Source organism: Nasonia vitripennis, chromosome 1 (genome assembly GCF_009193385.2).
Source record: "Nasonia vitripennis strain AsymCx chromosome 1, Nvit_psr_1.1, whole genome shotgun sequence".
In the NCBI taxonomy this organism is placed as follows: Eukaryota; Metazoa; Arthropoda; class Insecta; order Hymenoptera; family Pteromalidae; genus Nasonia; species Nasonia vitripennis.
The window spans coordinates 27365039-27388929 of record NC_045757.1 but is presented as its reverse complement, the minus strand read 5'-3'; the positions used below and the strand labels follow the sequence as shown (position 1 = coordinate 27388929).

The window sequence follows — 23891 nt, the reverse complement described above, 5'->3', positions numbered from 1 at the left end:
GTTTAAAACCCGTGTTAAATGTATGTCTATATTTATGCTTACGGAAACGCTCTTGCATGTGTGAGTTAGGTCACGTGATACGTACACGCATTGCGCATGTGTGAACGTATATATGGATATACATTTGACACAGGTTTGGGGCTGGAGAGTTGAGACCAAGACGCCCTCTGGACTGAGCTTCCACGTCAACATTCCTAATTGGTCAATAGTCGACTTACAATTTCGGCCAACCGTTTGGTAGCGCTGTACCAGTGGTACTTGATCAGCATCAGTTCGGGGACGATTTTATTCTGCTTGTGTCCGTCTACTGCAGAGGTCTTGTTCGGGCATAGTCACTGGATACCGTGTACGCTTATTGACGTTTTGGAGCATAACGTATGTATTTAAATTATTTTCGTAAATATTGTTCATATTTCTATTGATAAATATAAAGAAATATATTCTTGCTGTGTGAAAAGAATTAGTTGACATTTTTCTAAAGTTTAACGTTTCAATCGGCATTTACTTTCTCTTATATTAATGTATTTATCTTTACAGATTTTTTTATCGTGGTATCCAAAGTCACAATGCCAAAATATTATTGTGAATACTGCGACACATACCTCGCCAACGACAGCCCAACCGTAACGGATACGCATCGCCAGGGGCGTAAACACAAAGATAATGTTACAAATTATTATCAAAAGTGGTTGGAAGAAAAAACGCAGAAAATGATCGACGAAGCGACAGCCGCTTTTAAAGCCGGAAAAATTGTTTCTGATAAGAATACTACTTCTTCACCACTACCAAGCCTTAACGATGAGAGGAGAAATCACAAAAGGAGACGCCGAGGCCGGCGTGGCAAGGGACGTTGTTCCAATATGGGACCTGACATCGCGTGTAAAGCTAGTCTAGGTGGAAAATGTTTAAATATGCACTAAAACGCCAGAGATAACCTCACTTATTTCGTCTAAAATACCTAACCTTACACATATTCGTGCATGTTTACAAACATGACTACACTCAACACTCACACCGACATGTACACTTTTTATGTGGGTTTGGGAAATCTGTGTGTTCAAGGTAATCAACGATAAAGTATAAATGTGATGATCTTGATAGATATTCCCAGCTTAGTGTTCGAGCCAGTCGCAGGCAGTATCTATCAGTATAATGACTTATATGCATTGTATTCATGCAAAATGTTTAATTTGTGGTGTAAATGCTTATTTTATTATATAGAAACAGGCTAGCGTAACAATTTTTACTTGACTGTCTTTTCTAGCTGATCCACACCGAACCCCATGGCTTCGAGGGTAAAATTTATAGATGGGTGTTTATATGAAAATTTAAACTATAACACTTGAGATAAAGACAAGTGGATATATTGTTTTAACAGCTTGAAACAAACCACAATGCAAAATTTCAGCCCTCTAAGTATGATAGTTTTTAATTGAGAGCAAAAAGAAAAATTGAAAAAAGTAATCGTACAATCATTGAGAATTTGGTTTTGCTGAGCTTGTACTCATGGGTCCGATATAATCTCCAGCGTTTGGTTTAATACAAATGTAAAAATGAGAATTAATTAAAAATTGTATGGTGTGTGAATAAATTCTCCACTGTTTAAGTGCTTTAAAAAAAACCTTCTATTGTACATTTTATTTTTATATTTTTTCTTAGAGCATTCCAATTGTTAGAGTAAAAAAAAAACAAGAAATAACATTTTGACATGTATGTACGTTATTTGCGTATAATTAATCAATAAAACAGTTTAACGGCATAACTTCTACATTTCAAGACTCAGACGGAGGTATTTCCGTTTGCTTCATTTGCGATTCATAACAGAGCGCGTCGAAAACATAAACAGTTGATTTTGCTTCACGAGTGGGATGCATAACTGCGCATGCGCCACTAACTGACGCTCTCGAACGGCGTATGAAAACGGCGGGGCTACGGTCCCTTTGGCTGCGTCTACAATTGACCGACTTCGGTCAAGCGAACGTATACGGTCGTGAATTCGATGATGCTGCCACCACAGCTCAGTTTTTCACTGGTTCTCGACTAACAGACCTTATGAAAAACTAACCTACGCGACATTATATATCATAAAAGGCGCGATATTTTGAAAACACAAATTCAAAATGTTTAAAATTTACTAAATGTAGTTACAAAATTTTGTGAAAAATGAATAAATATAACTAATACAGGGACAAAAAAAGCATAAAATATATAATTTAAGCGAAATATTGTTTATTGATAAAAAATACAAAGCTTACATCAAGATGTTTGTAAGTCTATATATATAGCCTCTATATACACATATGACACATACACCAATTTTGATTCTATACCGGTACAGCACATATAGTCTTTATTGCCACACAAACAAACAAACACTTAAATGGTTACCTCCAAAATAAACTGCCAATCAATTTCCCTAAATTTGTATATATGGTAGTTATAGATGATTGTAGCTTATTCTGCATTGAACATGTTATTCTGTATAACTTGATATATATTCTGAAACAAAATATATGATTTTGTGATGTATAATATAAATAAATATTCGTGGTAGCTTATAATAGAAAATATTTAAGAATATATTTAATAATGGATAGGGTCATTGTACGTAATGCCATGAATTTGTGGATCAAAGTTTATAATATAATCAGTATTATTTTGCAAATTTGTTTAAGGAAATGTAACATTCGTCGGTGGTGGGTAAAACCCCATTTGCGCAATGAGTTGAGGGATGAATACGGAGCTTACAACTGTATTTTTAGATACTTTAAACTAAATGACGAAGAAGAATTTCAAAAATTTGTCAGTATGACAAGTGAACAATTTGATGAAATTCTTGAACTTGTAAGACCACAGTTAACAAAAAGAAGTAAGAGGCGAGCACTAACACCAGAAATGCGTTTAGCTGCTGTGTTAAAGTAAGTAATATCTATATATTGTATTTAAACACAGAATATTATATCTAAATATGCTTATATTCGAAATCAATTACCAATTACAGTTTTCTTGCACATGGTAATAGCATTCAGAAAAGCGCATGGATGTTTTTGATTGGCAGGAGTACCATGTATCGATTAGTCACAGAAGTTTGTACAGCAATATGCAATGTACTAGAAGAAAAGTATGTCTCTTTTCCATCACAGGATGATTTATCAGTAATTGCGAATATGTATTGGAGAATATGGCACATGCCTAATTGCTTTGGTGCAATAGATGGAAAGCACATACGAGTAAAAGCTCCACCAAACTCTGGTTCATATTTTTTTAACTATAAGAAGCATTTCAGTATTGTACTGATGGGACTAAGTGATGCCTTCTGTCGCTTTATTTGGGTAAATATAGGTGATTTTGGTAAGATGGATTTTTTACTTATGTATTAAATGTACTGTATACTTTGAAAAGTCGATAGTGTGATGATACTATTGTTCATTTAATAGGTTCGTCAAATGATGCAGGTATTTTTCAGCGCAGTGACCTACGTCAAGCTTTGGATAACGAAGAAATTGATATACCAGCACCTACTTACTTACCTAGAACAGATGTGCTATGTCCATACTTTATCATCGGTGATGGAGCATTTCCATTAAAAAATTATTTAATGAAGCCATACACCAGAGCCAATAATCTGACACATGAAGAAAAAATAGTTAATTATCGTTTATCTAGAGCTAGACTGACTATTGAAAGAGCTTTCGGGATTCTGACAAAGAAGTGGAGAATATTAGAGTCGCCAGTAGATTGGAAACTAAAAAATATTGAGACTGTCATAATGGCACTAATTTGTTTGCATAATTTTCTAATCACTGAGGAAATGAGTAAGGATGAAGCTGAAAGGAAATATGTATTTCATCCTTATAACATAGAAAATGAAGCTGAAATCGGTATCTATTTAGGAGATGAACCAGAGGATGCAACGAGTATAAGAAATACTCTAAAAGATTTTTTTTGTAGTCATTTAGGAAGTTTGCCATAGCAAAATGAACGAGCATTATGAACGATAGTATATATATTTAAAAGAAATATTAAGCATGAACAATTTCCTGCTAAGCTTATTGTGTGTTATATAATAAACATTTTGTATTAAAAGCCAGTGTTATTACTAAAAGCAATGCAATTTTTATACAAAAATTATGTTGATATATACTTACAGGAAAATTAGAAGTATCATCAAAGTATATAGGTTATGTTTGTACTAACACAAGTTTTAAATATGCAGCTTCTGCTATATATATATATATATATATATATATATATATATATATATATATATATATATATATATATATAAAGGTCTCTGAATTGGCGGGAAATGTAACATATTTAAAGTTGGTGAAGTAATAATGGTGAAGTAAGATTAAATTATAATTAAATGAATATAGATTACATTTATTTTAAGAAATATAAATTCGTTAATACTTGTACATCGATGAGAAATATCAAATTTGTATAATATTATTAACTTTAGACACCAGTAATTATACAAGGAATAAACATTAAAATTTTACGATTACGTATATAAATAATGAAGTATAATAAACGTTAATTAAATTATAAAGAATGTCACTGACAGAAATGAAAATAAAAGTGAACTCAAACCCCGCGTAAGTTGACATTTCTTTCTCCATTTCGGTGTCTTGCGAAATGTTCAAGAAACTGCATGCTGCTTAAAATTTCTATCTGCTTATTGGTCAGCATTCCTATATCGAGCTCGCCCCTTGCTAATCTTAAATTTATAGAGCTATATTCTCTTCTCAAATAACAATAAATTGCGTTGGCTCTGTCCGCTGCAACAAAAGAGAATCTTTATAATAAATATAGTTCTTTACCCGAAGCCCTTATTATTAGTACAATTATACATCGTAAACTTACCGTCGATGATAATAGCGTTGTTGAATTCATTTCGAACTGTATTCGCAATATCATTGAATGCTTCTTTTCTTCTAACAATGTTAATACTGTCGGGGTGGAGATGATCATATAGAAATACTCGTAGTCTCGCTTCTCTAGCCACTGACACATGCACAGGATTCATTTTGTTTCTTGTATGATAAAGCACGATGTTGAAAAAAACAATGAGTTTATATGCGTTTTTTGTCTCGGGCACTTATAGCTCGCAGTGTCCGCGCAAATGTGTGGTTTTTTCTCAGAAGGCGCCAAGGGCTCAAGACAGCGAGAGATAGAGAGAGAGAGAGAGAGAGAGAGAGAGAGAGAGAGAGAGAGAGAGAGAGAGAGAGAGAGAGAGAGAGAGAGAGAGCTAGAGAGAGATCAGGAGTGGAACAACAATAGGGGAGGGGAGACTTTAAACAATGTCGCGCCAATAGCTGATTCCAAAAAAATGGACGAGCGCGAAGAAGCAGATATATAGCAGAACACCGACATATATACCACGTCGTCAGTTGTATGTAGTTCTATCGTTCGTTCTTTGCTAGCTGATTCTTTACCGTCCAGCATTTTCGAGAGTATTATCCTGACAGTAAAATGTACGGAGATCTCATTAATCTGGTAAGAGAAAGGCCGTATCTTTACGACAAAAGTGATCCAAATTATAAAGAGCGGAACAGGCGTTTCGGCGAAGTTGCTCAGATTATAAATGACAGGTGCAACTGACAGGTTTGTTGCAAGAAAGATAAAGGTATTCAGAATAATAATTATAAGCAATATAAAATGAAAATAATTTTCTTTCAGCTACAAATGTGCTGGGAATGTGGGAAAATGTTGAGAACGATTTTAAAACTGCATATGCAAAAATAAAAGATGCAAAGTCAGGCGCAGGCGCAGCCGAGGTTAACGTAAATTTCCCTTATTTCAAGGAATTATTATTTTTGGTCACTGTAAACGAGCATCGGCCAGCAATATCTTCTTTTCGGAGGAAAAACAGAAATGCAAACCATCAACCAAAAAATGACAATATTTGGAATCAAATTCCAGGTGAATTCAGTGGTAAAAAAAGAACAAGACAAAGCAGGGAACAAAAAGTGCCGGTTTTTGATAATTTTGCACGCGTCAAACTTGCTGAGACGACCGAAATGCGTAAAGTTATCAATAGTGCCCAAGAAATGTTAGATAATACCTGCAAGACTGTATTGACAAGCGTGAATACTTCTCGTTCTGCTACTGAAAGTGAAGATCCAAATTTCCAGTTCGTATATGAGAAACTTTCAATGGTTGCTGAGGACAGATTAGAAGAAGTGTTTCGAAAAATTCTTCAAGGATTGGAGGAAGTAAGACAATCTGTAGTTTGAAGATTCATTTCATTAAGTTTATAATAATTTATATTTAGCTTTACACCTATAAAAATATTGCTTTATACATTTTTATTGTATAATTATTGTTCAACTTATGTATGGGTACCCTGTGGACCCATTTATCCAGAGATATATCGGTAAAATAGATATCCCTGTACCGACTGATACTAGACCAAGAAGAACAAATTCCATGGACACGCTGCTATCAACTTCACCTCGTTCCAGCCTTCTCAATCTGCAGAGTCAGCGAGGAGGCAATCAAGGAATCAAGTAACATGGAGAATATCATTGACATAGTAGAAGATATACAGAGCGAGACGATACAACGAGAAACAACAATATTAGATCTAAACTCTCTAAATAAACACTTGAAAATGAATAAAGAAAATATACTGTATGTAAATATAAGAAGCTTAAATGCAAATTTTAACAAACTTCAAGTATTTATTGAGAGACTAAAGATAAAACCATGCATAATCGTATGCGCTGAATCATGGAACTTAGATTTTAAAGACTATTTTATGATAGAAGGATATAAAATGTATTATAACAGTAGCAAAATAAACAGATCTGACGGTGTGGTTGTATACATTGAAAACGATATAGAGGAAGACACGGAGATTATTGATATAGGCAAACTTAAAATACTCAATTCTTGTATAAAAATAAACAATGAGAACACAGTAGACATATCCGCAATATATCGATCTCATGACATACCAAAATCGGAATTTATTATGAACATAAAAGAACTAATAAAAAACAAAAAGAAGACTAAGAATCATTTAATAATAGGAGACTTTAATATTGATACACTGACACAAGAGAATTATAGTAATGAGTTTTTATGTAACTTACTAGACTCCGGGTACCACCCAGGATTTCAGGGTATAACTAGACCGTCAGATTCTAAAAATATTGGAACATGCATAGACAATGTATTTATAAAAACTAATACAATTTTAACCAGGACTTTCAAATTAATTTATGCGCTAACTGATCATTATCCACTATTTGTATCGATTAACAAGCAAAGAGCAAACAAGGTAGAAGAGAACAAAACAACAATAAATTACAAAAAACTAAGGAAAATAGCGAAGGATGTAAATTGGGAATTGATATTGACTATGCATGATCCAACTGAAGCTACCAATACACTTATTGAACACATAAAGATTAGCATAGATTTAGCTACGGAAAACAAAAAAATACGTAACATACGAAACAACACAAAACCTAGGAAAATATGGATTACTAAGGCCATAATAGAATCGTGCAATAAAAAAGAGTTATTGTATAAGACTTGGCAATTGGAACCAGGTAATAATAGGCTGAAGAAAGAGTATAAGGACTATACAAAAATTCTAAATAAAGTTATCAATGAGGCAAAATTTAAATATGATAGTGAACAAGTAGGAAAAAATCTAAGAAATCCTAGACGTTTATGGGAAATAGTGAAAACTAAACTAGGGAAAACAAATAAGAAAGACGACACTATAAAACAAATTTTAAATAAAGATATGCAGAAGATCGATGAACCCATAGGCATAGCCAATGAGTTCAACTCTTATTTCTGCAATATTGGTAAAAAACTAAGTGATAAAATTAAACAACCAACTAGTGCTAAGGCACATCAACCAATAAAGTATCCTAAATCTATTTTCTTGACCCCAACTAATAACAGTGAGATAAGTAGAATCATAAAGAATATGGAATTGAAAAGCGGTGGAGTAGATAAGATAAATGTTAAAACAATAAAGCTGCTATCGGATTATATAATAAATCCATTAGTGCACATTATTAACTTATGTATTGAAAAGGGTATTTGGCCAGAAGCGTTAAAAAGTGCTGAGGTGATACCAATATATAAAGCGAAAAGTAAGAAACAAGTATCAAACTACAGACCTATCTCTTTAATCTCAAACTTAGCTAAGATATTGGAAAGAGTTATATATTGCAGAATTACTGAATTTATAAACAAAAGTAAGATCATAGCGGAAAATCAGTATGGTTTTGTAAAAAATAAAGGCACAAAGGAAGCATTATATCATATAACAAACATTATTTATAATAAATTAGATAAAAGTAAGCCAATAGCTATAAGTTTTTTGGATCTCTCAAAAGCATTTGATACTGTAAATCACAAAATTTTGTTGGATAAACTTTATAATTATGGTATTAGGGGAATAGCATATAAATTAATTAGGAGTTACTTAACTAATAGGTGCCAAAGAGTTAAACTGAAAGATGTCGTAAGCAGTTATGAGGCTGTTGATACAGGGGTGCCACAAGGAACTATATTAGGACCACTATTTTTTACTTTATACGTCAATGATCTCTTGATAAATATGACAAAAGAAACAATCATATCCTATGCTGATGACACAGCTGTAATATCAACTGATGATAACTGGAGTAATGTTGAAATCAAGATGAACGACTACTTAAGTAACATATCGGTCTGGCTTGCACAAAATAAATTATCCTTAAACATTGACAAAACGGTATATATGACTTTTGGTAATTATATTGATAGTGTCCCAAGAAACTTTACATGTCAAATAAAGGGAAAGGTCTTGAAAAGGGTGGAACACTGTAAATACTTGGGTATAATCTTCGATTTCAACATGAAATGGAAACAACATATAGAATATTTAATAAATAAAACTAAATATTTAGTGTTTGTATTTTATAAGCTAAGAACATTCATGGAAACACATACATTATTAATGATATACTATGCATTCTTTCACAGTGTTATAAATTATGGAATAATAGCATGGGGGGGAGCGTATAATAACAACTTGAACATATTACAAAATTTACAAAGTAGATTGCTAAAAATAGTAAGTAACAACAAATTCATGACTCATAACAAACCTCTAAACTTAAGACAATTGTTTGCGTTTGAATCCATAGTGTTCCACTATAATGATATGAAAAACAGGTTCTTGACATCGAATAGCGTAACAAGGAAAAAGTTGATACAGATACCACAAAGAACTAAAACTGTAAGCCAAAAAAACAGCTATATAAAGGCTGTTGGTGTATTCAATGATCTTCCAAACGAGCTAAAGACTTTAAACAAATATGAAACAGCGAAAAGTAAAATAAAGGAATGGATTAGGATGAATGAATGATATGCTAAAATACTAGGGATGAATATTTAGGTTCTATTTAAAAATTAAATTGTAAGAGGATCTCTTGTAATGGGAATAGTGTTATAATAAAGGAATTGTAATTAGTATTAAGTTTTAGTAGATAAGAGTGGCCAGTCCTGCCAACAGGTACCTGCGAGTACCTCTGCGGGATTTACTGGTGCATTGCGGAGTGTAAGTCACTATTGTAATTCACTAGTGTAAATTTTCTGGCTAAATAAATAAATAAATAAATAAATAAATAAATAAATAAATTATGTACAACTTCACTTCGTAACATATTTAATAAAATGAAAGTTTTATAACAGTCATTGTTTGTCATTATTTATGTAGAAAATTCTAAATCCCTTTATAATTTTAAATCTCGGCGAATTTGGCGCGCATCGTCGTCTATATACACTGCATGAGCATAAGGTATATATATATATATATATATATATATATATATATATATATATATATATATAGACTGCACTGATAAGATATTATCGTATTGAGAGCGTCATGTAATGCACATTGTACATGTGTTGTATACCAGTATACCCTTCAGAAAAAATAACACACGTGCTCGAGTTCCTGGCCGCATCAAAATCTGTAATCTCTTCTTCCATAGACTTGGATTTATTCAATGTTGCATTACATAATTTACGTATTACCAAAATTCATCAGTAGGTACTATTCGAAACTATATATCTATATATAGCTACAACTATCGGCGCTATGAATTACGATATTAAAAGAAGTGCTCTGTACGATATCGATAAATCATTATTAAGCACGATGAAGGACTATCCATTTATATACAACAATAAACAAGTCTACAACTCTAGAGGGGAAATGAGAACTGCTTTATTTCAAAAAGTAGCAAAAGATTTTCAGATTATTTACCCTCATTGGCTAGGTGTAACACGTGAGTCTATGACATGAACAATACAAATTACAAATAAAACAAGCTTAAAGGCCTTGGCAGCGAAAAGATATAAGGCATCATTTTTTATTATTATGTATATACATGTAAAAAATGGATGTATGGGGAGAATAGATATATGTATATTTCAAATAAAATAAGGTACGTTGTTATTTTGAGTACAAAATTCTGCGAGGCACAACTGGGATACCGTCGTTCGTCGAACTAATCTTAAAAAGAAATTATATGCGCGCATGCACATTTATCAAATCACACACACTCACATACATGCTTTGACTTGCGCAGCGCGCTATCGTCGTCAACAAATTAAATGTGGCTTTGCTCTAAAAGACAAGCTTGTCTCCGCTACTATTTGAATGGCCGGCTCGATATCTATAACTTCGATTCAAATTCGTTCGCTTACAATGCGTCGATCACTGATGCTCTGCGCTCGGAGTAGTGGCGTTGGCGCGTTGGATGGCTTTAGGATCTGTATTGCGGGTACGTCGAAATCGGAGCCACGTCTCGACGGCCACGTTGACGATGTCCTTTCCAGGGCTACGACTCCCTGATCGCCTCCTCAGAGCAGCGAACTTTTGATTTGATACAAAAACCCTTCTCGGGTTTCTGCAATTTCTCTCGAGTCGACTGTATTATAAATTTGCAGAGTCCAACCGATCGCTTGGACCTCTCGCAGCGTTCTGCTTTGCCCGGCGATCCGGCGCTTCGTATTCTCTCCCGCACACACACACACATACAAATCGACGCTTACCAAATCTACCCTATAAAATGTCGCCCGTGTCGCAGCGCGAAATTTAAAACTTCCCCCGACCCATAAGTGACCGTTACAAACACCCCCCCGATGTGTGTCCTTGACGTACATCGACTTCCACTCTTTGCTTTCTTTTTCGAACAAATTTCGCCGATATTCATCTCAACTCACAAAGCCGGATAGTCGAGACTAACATTTGCGAAGCCTGCTCAATTTCTCTTGTTTATTTACATCATCTGTTCATCAAACTTACAAGCTATGATCTCGCTAATACTCTATTTACATGTACAAGCTTCTCGGCACATGCCTCGCGCTTCGTCGGATCTATTTACAAACATCTATTGATTATCGTGGATCATTAAGACAGCGCATCTCATCGCTCAAATAGCTTTCGTTTACGGCTTATAATATTTTCTTAAATTATACCGATTGTACGTACCTTTTACGACCGCCTGATCGTCAAACATTACCAACTCATACGCATTTTCTCCCATTAGCCGTGATACCCGGTACGGCCCCTCATAGATATAAAAAAATTTGGAGATTTGACGCTGCGCGGCATCGGACAAATGGGGTACGCGAAGCATCACCTCGTCCCCGACCTCGATGTTGATCCTTGACACTGTTTTCTGCGCCTTACAACGTGTTTCGAATGCCTTTTTCAAATTTATGTTCGCTCGCTCCAAATGAAACTCGCGCGCGTGTGGTATCTCGCTCAAAAGAGGGAATATCTCGAGTATTTTTTCTTTCGGCTGTTTATTATAATGTAAATAATAGGGCGTGTAATCCGTGCTCTGATGGACCGTTAGATTTATACACTGCTGCACGAAGTTCACGTACCGTGCCCACTTTGTGTGTTGATCTGCACAGTAGGTGCGAAAAATTCGACCGATTTCGCGCATGCTACGTTCCACCGGGTTTGACTGGGGATGACGTATAGACGAAAACAACACATGGATCCCTACTGCCTCGAGACTCGCCTTCCACGACGGAGAAGTGAATTGGGTTCCGTGGTCAGACAAAATTCGTTCGGGTTTCCCTACATCTACGAAATATTTCTGCGTTAACTTTGTTAGACAAACCTTTGTTGTTGCGCGTTTTATCGGATAAAGCGTTATCAACTTGCTGAAAACATCTTGAATCACAAAGATGTATTGCACACCTCCTACGGAGCGCGGCAATGGCCCGAAAAAATCCACGGACACAAGTTCGTTGGGTTTCGAAGCCTTTAGAAACTGATATCCACCTTCCATCTTATAATTCAAATATTTAACCCGTTGGCAAAGATCACAACTCTTTGTAAAAGCTTTTATCGCACGTCGCATTCCTCTCCAATAGAAAAAACGTGATAAATATTTCTGTAATTTAAAGGCGCCCGCGTGACCAAACTGTTCGTGTGTATATCGTATAGTTGTTAATACCAAAGACAGCGGTAAGAGTAATTTCCACCCCTCATCTTGCTTGCTTTTAACATAGTAGACCTCATGATCTACGCATACCGAATGATTTTTGGACTGCTTTTTTACGAAACATTGAACCTGCGCGTCGTTTTTTTGGTGTTCTTTGATTTTCTTTAGCTCGCTTAATAATTCCGGCTTTAGGCAAAGGGCTTTTACTAAATTTATTGACTTTATATTGTTTTCCGAGCAATCTGTTATTTCCGGGAGTTCCCTCACGCAATTCCAAATCAAACGGTTACAATGACTTTGGAACGGCTCGCCCGGGAAGTGACGGCTAAAGAAATCGGCTACTACATTATCACTACCTTTGCAATGGGCTATCTCGAAATCATACTCTTGCAAGCATAATACCCAACGCGTTAATCTCGCGCTATTGAACGGTGAAGTTAATAAAAACGTCAAATTTTTGTGGTCGGTGATGATTTGAAATCTAGAGCAAAGTAGATAATACCTAAATTTCAAAACTGAATATATAACCGCTAGGAGCTCCTTCTCGGTGACGGTATAATTCCTCTCGTATTTTGTTAACACGCGCGATACCAGTGAAACTATTCGCGGATTATTTTCTTCGTCTAACTGGTATAATATTCCCGATACGCCTATGTCGCTCGCATCCGTCTGAACTCGAAACTCAGTATTTGGCAAATAATGACGCAAAGTTACACACCTTGAAAAATTTAATTTCAGCTCTTCGAAAGCTTCCGCGTGCCTCGATGTCCATACCCACGGCTTATTTCCGCTCAAGAGATCCCGGAAAGGATCGATATAATTTGCGTGTCTGACGACAAACCTCCTATAATACCCGCACATTCCTAGCACAGACTGCAATTGTTGTTTATCGCGCGGCGGCGGCAGATCGTGAATCGCTTTCAATCTCTCGGGATCCGGCATAATTCCCTCGCGCGTGAGTACAAATCCCAGAAATGGGACAGAATCCCTAAAAAAATTCGACTTTGCCAAGCTTAACGTCAAGCCCTTTTCGATCAACCGATTGAAAAGTCTATCAAGGTGCTGAACATGTTCATCAAAAGTACATGACACTATGAGCAAGTCGTCAATATACGCACTGACAAAATCATCAAACTCGGGCCCGAGTGCGATGTCCAGCGCTTTGATAAATGCGGCTCCCGAATCCTTCATTCCGAACGCGAGAACATTAAACTCATATACGTGTCCGTTATGTACAAATGCCGTGAATTTCTTTGACTCTTCGCTAATTGGTATCTGCCAATATCCCTTTACGAAGTCGGTTGTCGATAGAAATTTTAGTCCGTCCCTCTTTAGCAAAAGTTCTTCGATTCTCTGCGGAGACTCGTTATTTGCGCGTATTAATTTATTAGCCCAGCGGCCGTCAAGACACAAACGTATCTCTCCCGTTTTCTTAATAACGATACGCGTCGGATTGCAGTAGTCGCTGTTCGATCGCCGAATGATACCTAGCCTTTCCATTTTTCGAACTTCAGAGTCGAGTTGTGGTCTGACCTCTAATGCGACCGGCTGCGACCGACGGACGAAAGGTTTATCGCTCGAGACCTTTATCACGTGCTCGTATCCCTTTAAACGACCCGGCTCGTCCGAAAAAACCCTTCTGTTCCTTAAAAACAACTGTCCGATGACGCGCTTATGCTCGTCGCTTAGCTGTGTCAAGCCCGCCACGTAGCCTTTGATATCTGACTCGACATTATACGGAGTATTATTTTCGCACTTCATAATCGTTATATTATTTGCGCTCACGGCTACCATTTTTTGGGATACTTCCGTATCGCAACCACCCCCCATGCTCGACCTCTCCAATTTTTTGGTAGCGTGGTTCAAATTTTTATCTAACTTATGGGTTTCTAGGATATGCAACTGTAAACTTCGACACGCGTTAGCTTCCAAATTTTCGTTCAAAGTTGGATCACCTTGATACGAAATCAGATTTGACGGTATTTCTTTTCCCTTTAATTCAAAAGTTCTGTCTTTAAAGTTTATGATTCCGCCGTTCTTTTCAAGAAAGTCCGCGCCCACGATGATATCCGCAGCCAAACCCGGTACCACCAAATACGTGTGTTCAATATCATAATTCCCGTATTGAATGTTCAAATAGATTTTCTTCGCAATTCTAATAGTCTTTCGCGCGACTGCTACACCGACAGCCAAATTGCTTACAGGTAACTCTGGGATTCTAGTGTTTACTTTCGATATACTCTCGTAGAAACGTTGCGAGACGCATGTGATATCGCTCCCGGAGTCTATCAATACGGTTACGTAACTTCCAAATATTTTTGCACGCATTCTCGGACTCATGATGTGAGATTCGGGTGACAAATCACCTTCACCGACCTCTCCTTCTACATCCCAAGCTAGATCTTGTATGAACTCCGACTGCTGTATCGCGCGAATATTGTGTGCCGTTGATGGACTTTGTTTGTTCTGAAATTGCGAGTTTTCTCCGTCGTTACTATTCGGGCTTCTACTCTGATTGCTAATCTTCGGCGGTGGTCTAGAAGTGTCAGGTAGTGCAAAATGCGAATTTCCATCGGAACGCGCTGGTTCACGCCAATTTTCGCGAGATCTATCTTGTGAGTAATTACGCCTTCCGGGGCCTGAATAGTTATTTCGTTTAATCAACGAATCGTTTCTTTGAATGTGATTTACCTGATTTACTGTATGTTTTTGCCGTTCTTGCTGCTGAGCCGATTTTGCGTACTGGGTATTACCGTTGTAGTTTTCACTATACGAGGCATCTAGACGCGCTAGCGCTTGAGAAATTAAATCACTCTTTAAATAATCCACGGTTGACAAAGCATCTCGCACACGTTGAGGTAATTGCTTAATAATGGTGTAATTAATCTCGTAGTCATCCATACGCGGTGTGATGTATTTTGCGGCTCGCGTTTGTTCAAGGAAGTATTCACGCAGACAATGATTCGAACCCGGCTTGAACTTCTTCGCCGCCCACTCTGTTTTAAACTTCATTCGAGCTTCTAACGAATAAAATTCGTCGTTGAAAATACGTTTAAAATGTTCGAACGATATGAAAGGGCTAAAGCGTGCCTCATACCAGACGCGCGCGCGTCCCTTTAGAGCGTCCTCAACCACGAGCAATTTTTGTTCATGTTTTATTTTTTTGCGGATAAAATATTTCTCTAGTTTTTCAATGAATTGTATAGGGTTGCCGTTTTCTCCGTCGTAAGTGGGCAGAACTAATGAGACGTGAAGCGTCTCAAAATGACTTAGAATGCCATTGACCAAATCGAGGTTTATATTTGAATTTTGATCGTTATTGTTAGGTCTCGGTGCGTCTGAGTTGTCATGATCTCCAGGCGGGGTTATTCCCTGATCGGTCTGCGTATCATGGTCATTGTACGATTTACCGCTACTATTACCGTCGCGGAGGTCTTTGTTTTTAGCTTTGAGCGATGCGATTTGCCTTCTTAAACATTCGTTTTCGTTATTTGCTGCTGTTTGGGCGGCAGACAGTCTCGCGATTTGCTCTCGTAACTCTTCGATCACTTGAGGATCTGTCATTTTGGAAATGTCCTTTCCCTTACCAGTTCTCGTCAGAACCATGCGCTATCACAATGATTATTTTATTACGACGATTTATGCCAATTGTACTCTCGCAAACTTTGCCCGTTCGTTGAGCGCCATGTAAAAAATGGATGTATGGGGAGAATAGATATATGTATATTTCAAATAAAATAAGGTACGTTGTTATTTTGAGTACAAAATTCTGCGAGGCACAACTGGGATACCGTCGTTCGTCGAACTAATCTTAAAAAGAAATTATATGCGCGCATGCACATTTATCAAATCACACACACTCACATACATGCTTTGACTTGCGCAGCGCGCTATCGTCGTCAACAAATTAAATGTGGCTTTGCTCTAAAAGACAAGCTTGTCTCCGCTACTATTTGAATGGCCGGCTCGATATCTATAACTTCGATTCAAATTCGTTCGCTTACAATGCGTCGATCACTGATGCTCTGCGCTCGGAGTAGTGGCGTTGGCGCGTTGGATGGCTTTAGGATCTGTATTGCGGGTACGTCGAAATCGGAGCCACGTCTCGACGGCCACGTTGACGATGTCCTTTCCAGGGCTACGACTCCCTGATCGCCTCCTCAGAGCAGCGAACTTTTGATTTGATACAAAAACCCTTCTCGGGTTTCTGCAATTTCTCTCGAGTCGACTGTATTATAAATTTGCAGAGTCCAACCGATCGCTTGGACCTCTCGCAGCGTTCTGCTTTGCCCGGCGATCCGGCGCTTCGTATTCTCTCCCGCACACACACACACATACAAATCGACGCTTACCAAATCTACCCTATAAAATGTCGCCCGTGTCGCAGCGCGAAATTTAAAACTTCCCCCGACCCATAAGTGACCGTTACATACATATACCTAATCAATTATTCGTATGTCATGCTTTATGTTTTTTGGCTACCAAGGCCTCAACATAATACATTATAATTATTACTGTTTTTTGACTTCTCATTCAATTTTTAGCTGATACGGTTGAAAAAAATGGAATGATTTCCGTGAAACATTTACCAGAGCTCATAGAGCTCACTTAGAATCAAGGAAAATGACGATCTTACAAAAACAAATTTTTGAACATGCGACGTACCTTAGTGACGTTATAAGTCACAAAACTAAAAAGCGCAAAATTACTGTTGAGAAGGATAACATTGTCAAACAAGAGATGTTAATTAATACAGGTGTGAGCACAGCAACTCATATTAATGAGTACCAAGAACATACTTTTGACGACTACTTTAACACTACCATTAAAAAAGAGATTGCAATTGATGACAGCGCAATAAGCATCGAGCATACAGAAACACCACACAATAATGAAGATGAATTGATCATTCTGAGTGAGGATGAGGAGAATGATGATCTTGATGTCGATGATGATTTTAACATTGAAGGATGTGCTCGAAGCAACATCTATACAAAATATACAGAACCGCCAGTTACCCCAGTTACTAAATCAACTGTGCTGTCCACCGAAAATGAATTGAAGAATGATTTTTATGAAGAACAAATGGGAGAAGAAATTGTCGAAGAAATCGAAGAAGAAATTGTCGAAGAAATCGAAGAAGAAATTGTCGAAGAAATCAGAGAAGATTTGTCAATGACAAAGGAATCTACGATAATACCGAGTAGGACAGAACTTAAAAATTACTTTGATAGCAAGTTCAGTAACCAAAAGGAAACAGATGAAACATCTGGAAGATCTTCTATAGATATAAAGATGATCGCTGAGGAGATACAGAAGTGTACGTCAAGTTTCAAGAAACATGACAAAGTTACTTCAAGAACGAAAGTAATCTGCTCAGTATTAAAGAGCCTACCCCCCCAAAAAATTGGTATGGCTTACTTAAAAATTTTAGAAATCACGAGCAACTAACAGTATGTTAGAAATTTTAGGCAGCACGGAATTTCTACAACATTTGTCAAGACACAGAAATGGAGAAAGAAATTTAGCTGCTATTTTAGTTCAGTTTTATTTTCATTATATACGTTATTATCATATTTCTGGCATATATATATATATATATATATATATATATATATATATATATATATATATATATGTTCAACGCATGTCAGCAAATTCATGTATTAACATTAACATGTTTATTCCTTTTATAATTACGGAGGTGTTAAATTCATAATATTCTACAAATTTGATATTTGTCATCGATGTACAAGTGTTCACACATTTCTTAGATGGGTATTGCAGACCATTATTTGTCTGCTATCAAGATAAACAGTTCTTGCAGCAGTAAAAGCATTTACAATGCTATCAGTCTGTGAAGAGCTAGAAGGAATCAGGAAATAATAAGAATTGATTTCACGATAGTTAAGACATGTTCATTATATAAATGCACCAGACAAGTGTAACATAAATAAAGTTAACTTAAAAGTGCGTTTTCAGTAGTAATATATAGGATAGGAGGACATTCATGGATAATTCAAGTTCTTGGCTAAGCAGAATTTTGCAATCCTAAAAGCAATGAAAGTGTAGCTTATATATTGACACTTCATTGAAACAAGATTTTGTAGTTTTTAGTGCAGATAAACAGATAAAAAAATTTAGTACAGAAACCTACCAATACACCCAAGAAGGTTGCCCAAAATCTTTTGAGATCACAATCTGAAAGCATGTTTCAAAACAAAAAGCAGAGTGCATTGTAGTTGTCGGCGTCTAAGTTTCCTCCGGAGGAAGGGAGTGATCAACAAGAATGCATCAAATCCTAGGCTGTTGGGAGACAAAACTCCTGTCACTCATTTCTGCACGCTCAAAAATATAAGGTCTTGTGCTAGCTCGGCACCCAAACCTGGAAAGAGCTTTTTTAGTGACAATGCTTTGCTCCAAACTCCGGACTGCTACAAATAAGTACACCTGGAGACAGCAACAGCAAAGACTGACAATGGAATTGACGAACAAACTGTATTAGAAGGAGAGAGTAGTAATTTAACTGTGGGAGTTGGTGTAAGGCCATTAACTTTTAAGTAAGTTACATTTTCCTTTTAACTCTTTTGATTGAGTATAGTTTTCATCAATGTACTTACAATATTGTGATTTATTTTTCAGGGAACAAACTTAACCAAAGATAACGTGTATTGCTGAAGTTTCTGGTCAAAACATAGCAGTTGACTGTGATACATTCCGACATACTTGTATGTATGAAAACAACCTATATATTGAGACTGGTGGAGAAGAAGGAGGCGCCGTTTTGTGCAAAATAATTACCTAAGATTTAAGATCGCGATCTAGTTAATGTATCTTAAAAAATTTATGAGTATATTTATTATTATTATTATTACTATTATTATTATTACTATATTATACATAGTGAATATGAATTTTATGTTCCTGCGGGCTGTTTAACAGCCACCCGAGAGATCTCTTGCATAACAACGCATTCGCATGCGGATTGCTGATATTAACGTAGAATGTATGTATATATCACATACACAGAGATACACCCCGCGCGTAAGCTCGATTACGATGTAACGGTATATATATATATATATATATATATATCTATATGTACGATACACACGACAAGATTTGTTTGGATCATGAAGACAGAGCAAGAGAGAGGGGAAGAAGAGAGTACCCGATAAATATCTTTATAAGGAGTGTAAAATACAGAAGTTTGATGATCCGCTTGATTTTTCAAGCGACTGAGGATTGTACTTAATTGTAAAATTATTTAACGAGTTAGCACGACGTTGTATTTACCGGAAAAAAGTCGAAGATTATTCTTTATTTATATAAGCATGTAAAAAGTTAACTTTGTATTTTTTATCAATAAACAATATTTCGCTTAAATTATATATTTTATGCTTTTTTTTGTCCCTGTATTAGTTATATTTATTCATTTTTCACAAAATTTTGTAACTACATTTAGTAATTTTTAAACATTTTTAATTTGTGTTTTCAAAATATCGCGCCTTTTATGAATTCACGACCGTATACGTTCGCTTGACCGAAGTCGGTCAATTGTAGACGCAGCCTAATGCTTTTGGGGCTCGGGAGAGGGCCTCGTCGGCAAGCGTCGAGCGCTATACCTGCACAGTCATGCCCTTGCTAGTTCCTGAACAGACGTGTCCAAGACTAGCTTTCTAGAGTGATTTTAAGAAACGAATTTATCTACGGGGCGGTTTTGCTGCATCTCTTCGAGCAACTGTTCGAATGACAGAAGGTTAGTGTTTATCCGCTTGTAGCTGTCTCTGTTTGGTCAGTTAGTTTCGGGTTGTGTTTTTGCTTCGTGAGGATTTTGGCCTATTGTGCATTATTTGCAACAATTTTATACTGCATCAGTGACATAGAAGCCGAGTAGATACTACATCGTTTTTTTTGTAATTTTTATTGGCACCTATTGACAAGGCTAACGATGTCTGGGCTCGTTTAGTTATTTTATATCAATTGAACCAAAAATATAATTGAATATTTATTTTTGTTTCAGTGTACACAAATAACACAGTAACTGAGTAGCAGCACCTCGAAAGAAAAACGAAAGAGCAGTAAAATAGCCAGTCAGACTCAACAGAAAATAGTGGATTTGCAAGTCCACACTAAAAGTTCATCATAAATGAGCAGCTTTTATGTCAAGCGATATCTAGAGTTTGATGCAATGAGCGCTGTCAACGGTACTCCATCAAAGCGGGCAAGATTAAACTCTGGGCATGGCCGTCATAGAGCCTCGAGCCAGCAGTGTTCGCCAGAGAAAATCTCACCTAAGCAAGAAACCTCGTCGCTATTTAGCAATCTCACGAACGAATTGACTCCCGAAAAAATAGCTAGCAATATCAAGGAACAGGTTGATCAGCTCAGTCGCAAGAAGCAGCTACGTTTCTCTTCTCAGCAACAAACTGCGGATGCCTCCGAGGAGATGGCATATAACCAGACTGCAACTACATCGGCTGCGAAAACCAGTAAAATTCACACGGACTTTAATGATAAACCTATGTTCACTCTCGAGCAGTTGAGCCACTTGTGCCTAAGAAAAATGGAGGAGCAGAGACAGCTTATCAGCGAAGAGTACGACCAGGTCCTGAAAGAAAAGCTCGCCGATCAGTACAGCGCCTTTCTTCGGTTCCAGCACGATGAGCTCAAGAGGAAGATAGCTTCTGAAGATCATCCCAGCTACTTGAACTGACGAAGTGCAATTTATGAATTGAGATATTGTGATTGTGTCCAGTTTTGTTTAGATTCATTATTACTAATTAATAATTGTAGAGACTGAGTGACTTTTATAGATTACAGATTGTTATAGAGCTTAGTGTTTTTAACTGTAGATTAATGTTTGTAGAGACTATACAGCGTTTACCATTAGTGAGAGATAATAGGAGTTCAGTTCTATGAATTGCTATTGACCATAAATATTGACATATAGCAATTAGCATGACACACCGTGATATGTGTACACTTTATGAGATGTGCTCAAATTCAGTTTTTTAATTTTTGGACATGATCATCAAATCGGAAAATGACATTAATTCTTTGTTATTCCCTACCGCATAATCAATTTTTCATTTTTTTTTATTTCATGTTAGAACATTATCTTTGATTTTTATTTTAAATAGTTAAATACACAACCAACTACTAAAACTCAATTTTTTTTTACAAATGTCACTTCAAAGAGAACATGTTATACTCGAAAAAGGGCATGCATGTGCACTTGAACTAACAGATTTCGATAATTTTATATTCATTAAAATACTTAAAATTGACCTTTTTAATTTATCAGATTTTTTCTCCGATTTAAATTGCTCCACGATGAAATATAGTAATATTCAATAGCAGATAATCCGCTCATCGAACTCTATATCAGCTACGAGTGCATACGAAATCACCGCAAAAATTTCTCATTTTTTACGCCCAGTCCCGTGTCATCCCACCTCGCGCTGCAGCGGCAGCACTCGCTTTCAAAATTAATCGTTACAACCGGGCACATCCATTGCTCGGGGAACGGCCTAACCGGAGAAAGCCGCTACATCCAAAGAGCAAGAGAGAGAAAGAGACAGACAAGGGATTAAAGGGCTCAAGGAGCGCGCGCTCGTTATTTGGCCGAAGTCTCGGCGCCGACCTCTTGCCGGCTGATGCGGCCCTGCTCATTGTCACCCACGGTGTAATTAATATTCATATGTACGTAGCTGAGAGCCGGCTGAGTATGATCGTGTATTGCCTCTCTATATCTATCTTACTTCGCATTATACTGCACGAAAGCAGAGCGGCTCAACAACAGCGCGGATAGAGTCGAGTCGCGCGGTGCTGTTTGATTGTTACATGGATATACGTATCATCATGGGAGAGGGGCGGTGTGGATGGAATTCCAGCGAGAGACGCGATGCTAGCACTGAAACCGAACTTGGGTTGCTCTTCATCAGGGAGACAGGAGGTGCCAGGAGGAAGTCGGCCGCGAGAGAAACTATCAGTCGACGTGATGCATATATTATGGGAAGAGTTTTCAGAAGCGATATCGTTAAATTTTAGTTATTTTTGTAGCTTAATTGTTCATCATATTAGATATTAACATTCGAATTAATTGATCGGCATCGATTAAAAGAAAAAGGAGTTATGGAAAATATACGATTGTTTTCAGAATAGACATTTTAGTTTGAGAATTTACGTTTGAATTGCTAGTTTATTAACAAGAATCACTGATAAAATATTATACTATAGTTATAGATTATTTATGTCTTAATAACCGATGAATTATGCTGTTTAACGCTTGTGCTTTGGTCATTGACCAAAGTGAATACGAAAATTCGATTTGCATTTATAATATACTTTTAATTATTTAAGTATTTTGCTGGCATTCAAATTTTAATTAATCTTCTTGTAAGATTAATTGCGGTTGCTCATTCCTCGCACATCTCAGACCATCGTAAACGCTGAATTTCGAACTCGTCATGTATACAGGTATACGTCGTGTTTGCTTTGCAGTGACTGGGATGTATTATATATGTATAGTGTGTATACATGTATACACCACATATATATATATATATACACACACACATATATATATATATATATATATATATATATATATATATATGTATGCACATACGTATATACATCCCAGAAACAGCAAAGCAAACACTCACTCGGTCGAGAAAATATATGTATCTTATAACATGCACATATATTACGATACAATAAACGCGAGAAAGTATATTACTCATACGTGAAGCGTGTGTATACACACATTTCTTTACTTGCGGAGTGCCGTGTATCTGACCATGCTCCGACAGACAGTATATAGATCGGCAATCCCGAGCGAGCACCAACCTCCCGAGCATTACCTCCTCGTCGTCCTTCTCCGGCGCGACCACAACAACATTCTCCTATCGCACACATACACACACGCGCGTCCTACGTAAGGACCTCGCAGCCTCTCGAAGGCTCATGCGATCGCAGCTGCTGACCTTGGAGGCGAAAGGAAAACCCTTTGAACCCAAAGGAGGCCCGGCGGTAGCAGGAGCGCAGGATCCCGTGGAATCCTTGGCCGGCCGATTATTGGATGACATACAAAAGTGGTAGGGAAGCATAAATCTGACGCGCTCTCGGCCGATGGGGTGGCCCGCTCTCCGCACGTACGACGGGGATTCCCCCCCCCCATGTATGCGGGAGGTTCAGACGCGACGCGCTCGTATGCGACTGTGCTGGTCGCGTTGCGGACGGGAGAGAGTAGCAGCAGAGAGATGACGATCTCTCCCGGCGGGGGGTATATATTTACGACGACGCGTGACGATTCCGGACAATACAAGGGTAAACAACAGGAACAGGTGGACATGAAGAGTCGGGAGGTCGCACAGACAGACGCGCGCGCTCACT

The 23891-nt window shown here is 37.2% G+C and overlaps 4 protein-coding genes and 1 long non-coding RNA gene across 7 annotated transcripts; 3 read left to right on the top strand and 2 right to left on the bottom strand.

The window, feature by feature from the left end:
* The first annotated feature begins 204 nt into the window (after positions 1 to 204).
* Positions 205 to 1613, top strand: LOC100216504 (small nuclear ribonucleoprotein polypeptide C-like). Its single transcript, NM_001142630.1, has 2 exons — positions 205 to 375; positions 538 to 1613. Exon 2 carries the CDS (start codon positions 567 to 569, stop codon positions 918 to 920), a length of 354 nt encoding a protein of 117 aa, NP_001136102.1. The 5' UTR covers positions 205 to 375; positions 538 to 566; the 3' UTR covers positions 921 to 1613.
* A 599-nt stretch (positions 1614 to 2212) lies between these two features.
* On the bottom strand, positions 2213 to 4243 carry LOC116418372. The gene is made up of 3 exons (XR_004228385.2): positions 4149 to 4243; positions 3531 to 3625; positions 2213 to 2499 (listed from the first exon to the last, which is right to left on the bottom strand). It is a non-coding gene; the product is annotated as an uncharacterized LOC116418372 (long non-coding RNA).
* LOC100119837 (protein ALP1-like) lies at positions 2348 to 4086 on the top strand. 2 transcript variants are annotated; one of them, XM_031933567.2, is made up of 4 exons: positions 2348 to 2604; positions 2676 to 2918; positions 3002 to 3351; positions 3438 to 4086. In XM_031933567.2, exons 2-4 carry the CDS (start codon positions 2809 to 2811, stop codon positions 3971 to 3973), a joined length of 996 nt encoding a protein of 331 aa, XP_031789427.1. In that variant the 5' UTR covers positions 2348 to 2604; positions 2676 to 2808; the 3' UTR covers positions 3974 to 4086. The 2 variants fall into 2 exon arrangements, with proteins under 2 accessions (XP_031789427.1, XP_031789426.1); XM_031933566.1 differs by having other exon boundaries at positions 2499 to 2918.
* Positions 4244 to 4311: 68 nt separating the features above from the next.
* On the bottom strand, positions 4312 to 5171 carry LOC107981935. Its single transcript, XM_016988823.3, has 2 exons — positions 4870 to 5171; positions 4312 to 4784 (listed from the first exon to the last, which is right to left on the bottom strand). Exons 1-2 carry the CDS (start codon positions 5030 to 5032, stop codon positions 4591 to 4593), a joined length of 357 nt encoding a protein of 118 aa, XP_016844312.1. The 5' UTR covers positions 5033 to 5171; the 3' UTR covers positions 4312 to 4590.
* A 14919-nt stretch (positions 5172 to 20090) lies between these two features.
* Positions 20091 to 21779, top strand: LOC100119969 (akirin-1A-like). Of its 2 annotated transcripts, none has more exons than XM_003427671.4 (2): positions 20091 to 20250; positions 20515 to 21779. In XM_003427671.4, exon 2 carries the CDS (start codon positions 20641 to 20643, stop codon positions 21205 to 21207), a length of 567 nt encoding a protein of 188 aa, XP_003427719.1. In that variant the 5' UTR covers positions 20091 to 20250; positions 20515 to 20640; the 3' UTR covers positions 21208 to 21779. The 2 variants fall into 2 exon arrangements, with proteins under 2 accessions (XP_003427719.1, XP_031776771.1); XM_031920911.1 differs by lacking the exon at positions 20091 to 20250 and adding an exon at positions 20294 to 20407.
* The last annotated feature ends 2112 nt before the right edge of the window (positions 21780 to 23891 follow it).